At 43.4% G+C, this 11,788-nt stretch overlaps 1 protein-coding gene across 1 annotated transcript; it reads right to left on the bottom strand.

Moving 5' to 3' along the window:
* Positions 1 to 2,345: 2,345 nt before the first annotated feature.
* On the bottom strand, positions 2,346 to 10,378 carry LOC310836768 (uncharacterized protein). Its single transcript, XM_083722627.1, has 5 exons — positions 9,285 to 10,378; positions 8,761 to 8,919; positions 7,480 to 7,520; positions 6,297 to 6,401; positions 2,346 to 4,491 (listed from the first exon to the last, which is right to left on the bottom strand). Exons 1-5 carry the CDS (start codon positions 9,376 to 9,378, stop codon positions 4,327 to 4,329), a joined length of 564 nt encoding a protein of 187 aa, XP_083578753.1. The 5' UTR covers positions 9,379 to 10,378; the 3' UTR covers positions 2,346 to 4,326.
* Between the last annotated feature and the right edge of the window lie 1,410 nt (positions 10,379 to 11,788).

Genomic DNA, 11,788 nt, shown 5'->3' with positions numbered 1-11,788 from the left:
CTTCCACAACTTGGCCTGGATATGTGTATGGAAAATCATTGCTGGAGACTGCTTGAGTATGATTGCTGCATTTCCCATGATGGAGGCAGGGCTGTCTTTAGCATATGCAGCGCCAGGTTGCAAAGATCCGCCCAGCGCCACCATCTTGCTGCCACCGCCACCACTGCCTCCCGAGTAGTAATAAATGCTACTTTCACGAAGGGAAGACAGGGGGTATGTGGTTGAGGAAGGGAGGTGCTGCCTTCACACAGGGGAGACAGGTGTGTGGCTGAGGAAGGGGGACCCTACATTCAGGCAGGAGAGACCGGGGTTGTGGGGTGCCTTCACGCAGGGGAGCCTGGGGGCAAAGGGGAGGCCAACCTGCCGAGCGCCCAGGGCGGCGCTGCACTGCTCCTCCCGGCGCCACGCGTGGGCAAAACAGGGCTGGCGCCATTGTCCCACGAGCTCCGCTTTCGGGGGCAGCAGGGGCTTCACAGAGGGAGATCAGGGCTCAAGGAGTGCGCAGGACAGGTAGCAGCCTTGGCAGGCTGCTCCAGCGGCCTGGGAAGTCAGCCTAGGTGAAGAAAATGAACCTTGCCTTCGCCCCTCCCCTGCCCACAGCTGGGACTTCGGAGAGCTCCCACTGCTGCTGCCGCCGCTAGCGCCCTTGACCAAGCCCATCCTCAGCCATAGCGCTGCTCTTCGGCAGGGAGGCGCCTGGGCAGCTTCAGCAGCAAGCACTGGTTGCCCACCTGGCACCCCCAGAATTTGGAGCCAGGTTGCCCTGCACCCCTTGCATCCCCAGGTAAAGACAGCCCTGGATGGAGGACAGAATTAGGCAGGCCTTTTATTGGTTTGTATCCCTCCTAATTAGCAAAATGCCCAACTAATAGCAACAGCAAATGAAATGGCAACACTGTGCCTGGATGGTATCGCTTTATGATGAAAGTTGGAGCTGCATGCTTATATGTTTTATTATGAAACCTTTTCCCTCCTCATCCTTTTTAAATCATGAGTCCGGGGACAGGGACAATGTTTATGCTTGTCCTCAATGTGCTGCTTTCAGTCTAGATTCATTCTAGATCCTGTTGTCTACAAGGGTGTGTGTCGTTACCAGTGGCATAGCGTGGGGGCTGCAGGGGGGGCCGGCCGCACTGGGCACAACATCTGGGGGTTAGGGTTAGGGGGCACAAATCCACGGGTTAGGGGGCGCAAATCCACGGGTTAGGGGGCACAAATTACTTGCCTTGCCCCGGGTGCTGACAACCCACGCTACGCCACTGGTCATTACTTGATACACATTTGAAAACCCTTCTCTTGATTAGGTTATTCTTCCCTGCATGTGCCTCAGGTGAGAGAGGAGCCAACTTGAATAAAATATTAGGGGGACCCAAGTAAGCTCTGGCCTGCATATTCAATTGCATGACGTGATGCACAGACACTATTTGAATGGCAATGCCATCAACTTTGGGAGTCCCAAACATTTTATTTGGGGGGCCTGAGGACCCCTTGGCCCCTATGAGTTGGCTCCTATGTCAAGTGAACTAAGAAGGAAGTGGTGGTGGCAACTTTGTTGTACACCTACCCACAACATAATTGGGCAGTTGTGGATATGCTCCCCATTGCTAGGACTATTTTCAAAGGGGCACCATTATTGGCAATGAACTTTTATTTTCAGAATGAAACCAGTTTCTTTCCAGGGGCAAGAAAATATGCCATAGAACTAGACTGTTGGTGTGTGGGCTACGTAAAAAACCCCAAATCTGGAGTCTTCACTGATGCTGAAATAAAATGTCATGTTTGCATCCAGAGACTGACATTATTTTATTTTTTTGCAGGTTTGTGTGTGTGTGTGTGTGCATGCATGAGTAAGAGGTTTTCGTCTTACCCCTTTCCCTCCCCTACATAAAATTCTTTATATTTTGACATTCGGTTTGTTGGCTGTTAAAGCACAGTTCTGTGGAAATTCCCACTACAGTCTTCTCCATGTACTTAAGATGGCACAGTTGTTAGTAGGTTTTTTCCAGATTCTTTTTGCCATGTATGTGCAGCACGAAGAAAGTTTCACACAGTCAGTTCGCTGCCTTGCAATTGTTTCTATGCAGAACAATTCATACTGGCATCCATGTGCCTGCCCCACTGTGATAAATATAGTGGTCCAAATAACGCTTAAGTTCAGCCTCCCCATTATGGCCCCTATAAATGACTGGTTTATTTGAGCATTCAACCTGATTTGCTTGTACACAGTTTGTGCAGAGGTTAGATTATAGCCAGTTCTTTATTGAGCATTGCACAACCAAAATTAGCTGAAGGCAAGACCATGGAAACAGGCAGCAATGCAAACGAAAAGACAATAATCCCAGTAATAAATACAGAAAGATTTTAATCAGTACAACAAGGAAAAACAACACAGGCTTGCTGTCATGGGGATCAATGAAGTAGGTCATATTAATGCAGAAGGAAGCAGGATGAGGGAATATGTTGTGCAAAATCATCATTGTTTGGGGTCTTGCTTTGGATAATCACCCCAGTCTAAACAGTTGTGGCATGAGATCTTCACTCCCTTACACAGCAGGGCCTATAGACTTGCATCATTACCCACAGTGGTCAAATGGGACAGACTAGGACTTTACTTGCTCCCCAGGTGAGTAAGCATTCTGTGGCAGATGCCTTGCAGCACTCGGGGAACAAACCATCACTTGCAATTAAGAATAGATGCATCTTATCCATTTCAGTTTCCATTTCAGTTTCCCACCCCCCAAATCTTCAGTTCAGTTCTCCATATTTCCACAGTAAGTTTGTATTATTGTTTTTTTAGCATGAAAACCCACCAGCATTTTAGTGAGGGTTTATCCTAATACGCCCATTTGTGTATACAAATTTTATATGAAGCAACTTCCCCCTTTATTATGCCTATTTGCATTTTATTTTCACTGATATATGCATTTCTATGCACATTATGCCCTAATATATGCATTTATGTACCCTGGAGAACTGGACTGCAAAATTCAGAGAGCCATGGATTTTGAAGGTTGGTTGTGTTTCTGTTCAGAGAAAGTGCATATTAGATAGGTTTGGCTTTTAATGTGAATTGAATCTAATCAATACCCTAACCCTACCATTGCAATAAGAAGTTAGTGAGCAGGTTAGGGGAGGAAGAGGTGGTACAGAATGCACCTCCAACTCCTTCTCTGTGTCAAGCATACAACTGGCCTGCCAGAGGAAAGAACACACATTTCCTTTACAGCCAGAATAGAAATGCCAAAAGAGGGAGCTCCCTCTCTCTCTTCTCTGCCAGCCTCTAGAAGGGTGAAGAATACAGCTCTGCAGGCTAATAAATTTTGTGGGCTTATTTTCAAGGCAGTCTTAAATCAATTAGGTTGTATCCAACTAAGGTCTATTCAGAGTAGGTCCATGGAAATAAATGAACCTAACATGTCTAGTAACTTCAATGGAGCTACCCTGATTAGAACTAGTACTGGATACACCCCATTGTTATTTTATAAAGGAGTGTCTGCTTGCATCCAAGCATTGCTAAACATTGCAAGAGGCCATTCATCCCGATGTCACTATCTTAATGGTATTAATAATTTACATGCATGTAATTTTATTAATTTTAAAAACTGCTGGTTTTATTTTGATAAATGTTATGCCTACTCCATTTTAAAGTTTGCTTTTTCTGATGAATATTTTACATTGTTTTTATGAAAACAGCCTATGGTTTTTTTTGTGGATTAAGCAGCAAATAAATATATAAAATAAATACATAAAAATAGGCATCTTGCAACTTGCTGTTCTTCTTCCGGTGCTTTTTTCTGAAGTCTGCTAACTGGAAGGGGTTTGCCTTTGTGGGAGCTTCACACAACAGCCAACTCAGGCTGTTGTGTTTTGACTTCAGGAACAAAGTTTATTCATGATGGAATCTGATTTTAAGATAATCCAAGGCCCAGTTTAATTCACCTGCTGCCCAAGCAGGAGTGGGGAACCAGTGGCCTCCCAGTTGTTACTGGACTCCAACTCCCTTCAACGTTGGCCATGTTGGCTGGTTCTGATGGGAGTTGTAGTTCAGCACCACCTGGAGGGCAATGTGTTTTGGTGAGTTTAGGCTTTGAGCTTTGGAAGAACAGACTCTTCCACAACTACCCCACCCAGTTTAATGAAGGTGCAAGCTTTTTCCTTGAGCTGTCTCCCTTTTCCTCATCTGCTATGCCATGAACAAAGCCAGCAGCTGTATCAGAACTGGTTTCTGTTCTCCACCATGGGGCTGTTGTGGTGATATGAAGGATTCTATCTGCAAGGCAAAGCAAATTCTTCTGCATAACCAAAATGGCATGGCATGATTCAAGGTTAACTGGTGCACTGAAGCGCAGCTGTAAGCAAGGAGTCCACATTCTGGACAGACTGGGTTTGAAGGCAGTCTCTGGAGGCATTTGGGGAGACGGGCACGCATGCGCAGAGAAGATCAGTCGGATCCTGGCCTTCAGTTGGTAACACAGTACTTCCAGAAACAAGCTGGCAAAGAAAAGTGAAAGGGGGGGCAGGAAGGAAGAAGTCACCACAATTAATGGCAAGAAACACTGCTCTTATTTTGGGATGCACTAATTTGTCTATGAACCGCAAATTGACCTAAAGAAGTGGGTATGTGTGGCTAAGCCTGTGGTTAAAATTAAACAGCACAGGCCAAATACATAGCACCAGCAAAAGGTAAAGGTAAAGGTCCCCTGACAGTTAAGTCCAGTTGCGAACGACTCTGGGGTTGCGGCGCTCAACTCACTCTATAGGCCGAGGGAGCTGCCGTTTGTCCACAGACACCTTCCGGGTCATGTGGCCAGCATGACTAAGCTGGTTCTGGCAAAACTAGAGCAGCAAACAGAAACGCTGCTTATCTTCCCACCAGAGCGGTACCTATTTATCTACTTGCACTTTGACGTGCTTTCGAACTATTAGGTTGGCAGGAGCTGGGACCGAGAAATGGGCACTCACCCCTTCAGGGGGATTCAAACCACTGACCTTCAAATCGGCAAGCCCTAGGCTCAGTGGTTTAGACTACAGCGCCACCCACATCCCAGCACCAGCAAAACACTTTACTAACTGCTCACTTCATGTGACCGTATTCATACAAAAATGTGTGGTACCCCAGGTTACATACGCATCAGGTTGCATACGCTTCAGGATACAGACTCTGCTAAACCAGAAATGGTACCTCGGGTTAAGAACTTTGCTTCAGGATGAGAACAGAAATTGTGCTCCGGCAGCACAGTGGCAGCAGGAGGCCCCATTAGCTAAAGTGATGCTTCAGGTTAAGTACAGTTTCAGGTTAAGAACGGACCTCCGGAGTGAATTAAGTACTTAACCCGAGGTACCACTGTATTTTAGTGCGAATTTCTTTTAATATACACATTTTTGCATGCAGTTTTTGCCTTTCACACTTTCTGCAATGTGGTCTTCCATAATGTAATTGTATTATTATCCATTATTTTCACCAATCTACTCATCTGATGCACATTTTATCCTAACGTATGCATTTTTGTATACATTACTTGGCTGGGGAACTGCACTACAATATTCATATAGGTATGAATGTCTTCCCTGTCCCTAGCCTTTGCCCCAGTCCAGATCCCTCCCACCCCTCAATCTGCTATTTGTTTTTTGTTTTATTTTTAAAATCACTATTGTGTAAATTACATTCATCTTGTTTCCCCCTATGCATTTAGTCAGGGGTGGGCCATGTGGTGTTCTTTAGATGTTTCTGGGTTCTTGCATTGTTTCAGAAAGAGCAAACTAGAGTAACCAATACAAATGCATGCATGCAGAAACAGAAAAAGTAAAATGAAGCTACCATAGGGAGGAAAACTTGAAAGCAATTTATTACTTTTACTGTATTTTGTATATACTTATATCAATATTTTTTTCATTTTTTAAAAAAACAACACAATTTAATAAATTTGTTGTTGTTGTTATCAGTGCTTTTTTCTTAAAAAAATGTTTAGGGGTACTCTCATTTTTCTACTCATATTGAAATACTGCCCCTCAATGAGGCCACCCTTAGATTCACAAAATGTTTGGGGGTATGCGTACCCCTGCATCCCCCCAGAAAAAAGGACTGGTTATTATTATTAAAAGAGCAAATTAGGTAGATTCACCTTTAAATGAAAACTGAATTGAAATTCTTCTCCAACCCTGTTTGAGAATTCTATGAGGCCTCTGCCCAGGGACCTTACACCTGTACATGACCCAGAATTCTACCACCTGCATATTTTAGAAAGCAGTTCAAGTTCTCCTTTCAACCACGTTACTGAGATCCAGAGGCATCTCACCTCTCTTGCTCGGCTTCTGAGGAGACTGGTCTGCTTTGACAAAGGCCTGGCTGCGGAACTTGTCTGCTGCTGCCAGCTTCCACAGAATGGCTTTATATCCTCTACCTGAAAATTGAAGATGGAGAAATCAGTCCACTGGTAGTCGGCATGTCAGGTTTGCGTGTATTCATTCATAAGACTGTTCTAACTCTGTGCCACATAATATTGCAATTCTTCCCTCAAATCTGCCTGGGAAGTTCATATTTACACATGTGTTTTTAAACCCATTTTCTCTCAAAATACACATTTCTACGTTTCATCCTCTGACATGCATTTTTATACTACCAATCAGATCTCAGTGATATAGAAAGGCGTGTCAGAAAAGGGAGGAACAGACACACTTAAGAACTGTAGAAAAAAAACAATCTGATTCTCTGGGTTAGGGATGGGCAAATCTGTCAATTTTGATTTCTTGATATTACTTGTTACGCAGATTATAATTTCAGTTCCCCACATTTTCACATTAGTTTGTGATTTTTTTAAAGTACTCATGAAAATTAATCAACATGTTACAGACAAGTTCTGTTAATATACACATTTTTATATGCAATTTTGCAAAGCCACTCCCCCCCCCATAGAATGCGGTTTTGTATGTTATTTTCACAATATATGCATTTTTATGCACATTTTATCCTGGTATCTGCACTTCTGTACACATTATTTGATTGGGGAAATGCATTGCAAAATTCAGAGGTGTGCATATTGCAAAGAATGGCTGTGTTTTGGTTTCCATGTCATTTTGGGAACTGAATTCTCTAAATGCACTGAATGAATGCCATTCACATGTGGATACTCTATTAAAAACATGAAGGTTTGGGAGTTCCAGAGAAAAGAGCTAGTGTGGATGGATACAGGCTTTGGAGGCTGAAAAGGTACAGGCAACATCTAGCAGCATAGAAGCTGATTTATACTAAGTTAGGCCATTGGTCCATTTAGTTTAGTACTGTTTGCACTGACTGGCAGTGCAACTCCAAGGCTTCAAGACAGGAGCTTTCTCTAGTCCCATGTGGAGGGGCTGGGGATTTAACCTGGGACCTTTTGCATGCAAAGCATCACATTTGCTGAGGGTAGAGATGTTATACGTATACAAGAGTGTCCTACATTAATCTGTGAAAAGTTGGGAGGGCATGTCTTTGACACTCACCAGGTTATTGGCACTGTCATCTTGCAGTGACTCCTTGACTCCTGCAATGACAGAATACATCTGGAAACGGCCCACAAATAGTCAGAAAGAAACTGAGCTTTTGCCGCGCAGTTATTTTTCAAGCGGAAAAAAAGGAAGAAAGGGGAGGCAGGCAATGCCAGTTGGTAATTTGGAAAGCAAAATGAAGAAAATGTCAAGCACACTCTATTGTTGGAAGCAACTTTTTAAGGAGGAACTAATCTCAGTCTGAAACCGAGAACTGTAATGAGCATCATTTGCTGAGAAGGACAAATGAACACATTCTGGACATCACAAACAATGAAGGGGCAGGACCTATCTGGTCTGACAGTTAATGCCCCAGGTAACCAAGATAAGCACTGGAATCTATAATTCTATGATTCTATGATGCATCCATTCTTTCTGAATAAATCCTAACTGGATATGTATTCTGTGAGTTATTTATGGCTGCAGCTCTTATGCTAGTCAGCAAACAGCGGAAGGAATGGAATGTGACCTTATACCATCCAGATAAACACTGCAAAGAACTGAACAATGGAAGACAGTAATTAACTCTCCCAGGTTTGGAACAACAATGTATATGAAGGACTACACATGTGAAATGGGTTACTTATTTATAAGATGTAACGTAGGTGCTTTTTGTAAGGTGAAAAAAGCAGCCAGCTGGAATAATGGTTTAACTTCAAGTGAAGGGTATCAACAGGACTCCAAATAAGAAACCATGAGGCAATGTGTGGAAATGATGATGGTCATGCGTTTGGAACAGGAGCTGGAAACTTGATTTTAAGAAACTGTATTAAATTTAATTAATTAATTTGGTTTGATTTGTAATAGTTTGGAAAATTAATAAAAATAATTTTGAGATAGCAAAAAAAGAAAAGAAAAAAGAATTAAGGGAGCATCCTACTAGCCTAATTCCAGCCTATTATATTGATATTGGATCAATATAATTGATATTGATACGATGCAGAGCTGATGGGGAGGAGGAGTACAGTAAAAGAGGGGATTTTAAGGTTTTTTTTAGACCAGTTGATTATTTAGCATTCATGCAGATACATTTGTGCAGAGGTTATACGACGATGCCAGCTAGCGGATGTGATCCTGCACTTTCCATTACCATTTTCTGTCATTTTTCTTATTGGACTCCCTGTGGTTAGAAAAGTGATGGGATGATTGCACTAGAAAAGTGTGGGATGTTAACTACATTTTGTGTGAATGAACAGCCCATCGGGAAGTGCCCCCAAATCATGTACCCACACTAACCGTTCCATTGTCTACTTTTCTGGACCTGATTAATTCCTTCTTCCAGGGCAGAGTGAGCTGCATTCAGATTCCGGGATGGACGAAGTCCAAAAGAAGCTGCATCATCAGGTATGAATCCAACAGCATTATCCACCAAGTTAAAATCCGTAGGAACAAAATCTGGACAGAACATTTTAAAAAATGTGTGCTTGTAACTTTCCCACTATGGGAAGCAGGACAGATGCATCAGAAGTTCCTTAATCTGGTGCTCTCCGGAAAGACTACAACTCCCATCATCCCTGACCATTGGAGTACAACCACTGGACTTTTGGACTACAACTCCCATTGACCATGTTAAGAAGGACTGAAGAGAGTTAGAGCCTGATAACCTATAGAAGGCACCAGATAAGCGAAGGCCAAGATGGGCCTTGGTCTGATCTAGCAATGCTCTGCTTATATTGACATGCATTTGTAGCCTAGCGTGAAACCATTACAACAGCACTGACCAACCTCCACCCCAAATCATAATCAAGATTGTTTCTTACCTTGCATGGCCTCAATGTCTGGGTAAACAGGATAGGCCTCTACGCAGCAGATAGCTACCATGACATACGCCAGAATCTGGAACTGCATCTTCATTGTCCTCCTTTGCAGCTTGGCCAAACTGTGAGGATCTCGCAGCGGCCTGCGTGCTTGGACCCTCCTTTATATCCTCTCCACCCATCTATCTCTGCAGGATCAATATGTTATTATTTTGCAAGAGATTCTCATCATCCCAGTCATCCATCTATCTCAGTGACAGTTTGTCATCCTAATGCACCACCATCCTTTTACACTTCCATTCTATCGTCGCTTGAACAGGTAGCCCTTAACAAATGTTTGGACTAGATCAGACAGTTCATTACTGTTTGGTTTGGCTGGGAGAACCTGGGGTAGAAATGAGATGTCGTGACGTCAACAACTCTCTGAAGTTAACAATGAGTTTGGCCTGGACTGAATGGAATGGACAGAAAAATAGATGGTACCATTTTATTTTATTTTTTGTTATATGCAAAATGCAAACCAGCATTTCCGCTTCACAGGATGTTACTGTGTAAAGATTACCCACTTCCCCTGCCTTATGAAAAGCCCTGCAGAGGTGGACGCTTCTTGGTAGCAAATGCCACCTCCGTGATGATGCATTTCCTTTGCTTCCTGCCAAAGTTTTGCTGGAGTCAAGAGTCCATCCAAGCTGAAAAGCACAGTCTCATAAGCGCAAGGATGGGAAACCCTTTTCAGCCTGAGGGCTGTACTTCCTTCTGGGCAACTTTCTGGGAGCCATGTGCCAGAGGCAAAAGGAGGCGGAGCAACTTAAAAAAATTACCTTTGTATAGTATAGCCTTACATGGCTCAGGACTGCAACACCTTAAGCATCGCCTCTCCCCATACGAACCAACCCAGACCCTGTGCTTGTCATCTGAGGCCCTTCTCTATGTCCTCCATCCCACAGAGATTCAGAGGGTGGCAACAAGAGAACGGGCCTTTTCTGTGGTGGCTCCCCAATTGTGGAATGCTCTCCCCAGAGAGGCTTACCTGGGACCTTCATTACATGTCTTTAGGCACCAGGCAAAAACATTCCTCTTTACCCAGGCCTATGAATATTAAATATCATTATTATTATTATTATTATTATCATCATCATCATCATCATCATCATCATCATCTGACTGGGCAGCTCCCAAACAAAAATAGTAAAAATGCAATACAGCATCCCACACTAAAATCTTCCTTGAACAGGGCTGCCTTCAGATGTCTTCTAAAAATGACATAGCTGTTTACAGTGCTTTTTTTCTGGGGGGGGACTCAGGGGTACACATACCCCTAAACATTTTGTGAATCTTTGTACTTTACTGTAATTATTTTTCCTGATTTGAATATAAAATGGTGATTTTCTTGAGTCAAAATGAGAGTACCCCTAAGCACTTTTTAAAGAAAAAAAGCACTGGCTGTTTATCTTTTTGACATCTGATGGGAGGGTGTTCCACTGGGCAGGCACCACTACTGAAAAGGCCCTCTCTCTGGTTACCTGTAACCTCACCTCTTGCAATGAGGGAACCACCAGAAGACCCTCTGAGCTGGACGATATGGGTGGAGCGCCTCCTTCAGGTATACAGGGTTGAAGCCGTTTAGGGCCTGTAAAAGGGGGGAGGACGGAGGACTGTTATTATGACAACTATTTTTTTTATTAGGCTGTCTGTCAGTATGCTTTTTGCTATTATATGTTTTTATCATTGACATTCCATAATGTATCTTAATTATGTATCTTTTGGTATATAAATTGAATTATATATATATAATTATATACCCATCGTTCAGACACTGAGGTCCAGTGTCGCGGGCCTTCTGGCGGTTCCCTCCCTGCAAGAAGTGAGGTTACAGGGAACCAGGCAAAGGGCCTTTTGGTGGGGGCGCCCACCCTGTGGAACGCCCTCCCATCAGATGGCAAGGAAATAAACAGCTATCTGACTTTTAGAAGACATTCTGAAGGCAGTCCTGTTTAGGGAAGTTTTTAATGTTTGAAGTTTTATTCTGTTTTTAGTCTTCAGTTGGGAACTGCCCAGAGTGGTTGGGGAAACCCAGCCAGATGGGCAGGGTATAGATAATAAAATGATTATGATTATGATTATAGTAGCTTCTGCACACACTTACATACTTACTATCCTCCTGTCAGGCAAACAAAACTCAGTATCATAGGAACATGTAAAGCTGTCTTATACAAGGTCAGATCATTAGCCTACTGCATTCAGTATTGTCAACCCTGGCTGGCAGTGGCTCTCCAGGCCCCATGGCCTGAAGTGTCCCACCCCCATTATAAGAGTCCAAGAAATCGCTGCAAGGGAAGGCTACTAGAAGAGTCCCATTGCTATTCTTCTATTGGCAAGTTTCAGCTGCCCATTGCTCCAATGTTTTAAAGGAGACACCCACCCTCCTGGAACAAATCAAGTTCTAGTTTCAAATAGTGTCCAGCCAGATCTCCAGGAAGCCCTCAACTGGAGACAGTGGCGTAGCG

Source organism: Podarcis gaigeae, assembly GCF_964106915.1.
Source record: "Podarcis gaigeae genome assembly, chromosome: Z".
NCBI lineage: Eukaryota > Metazoa > Chordata > Lepidosauria > Squamata > Lacertidae > Podarcis > Podarcis gaigeae.
This window is presented reverse-complemented; position numbering and strand designations above follow the sequence as displayed.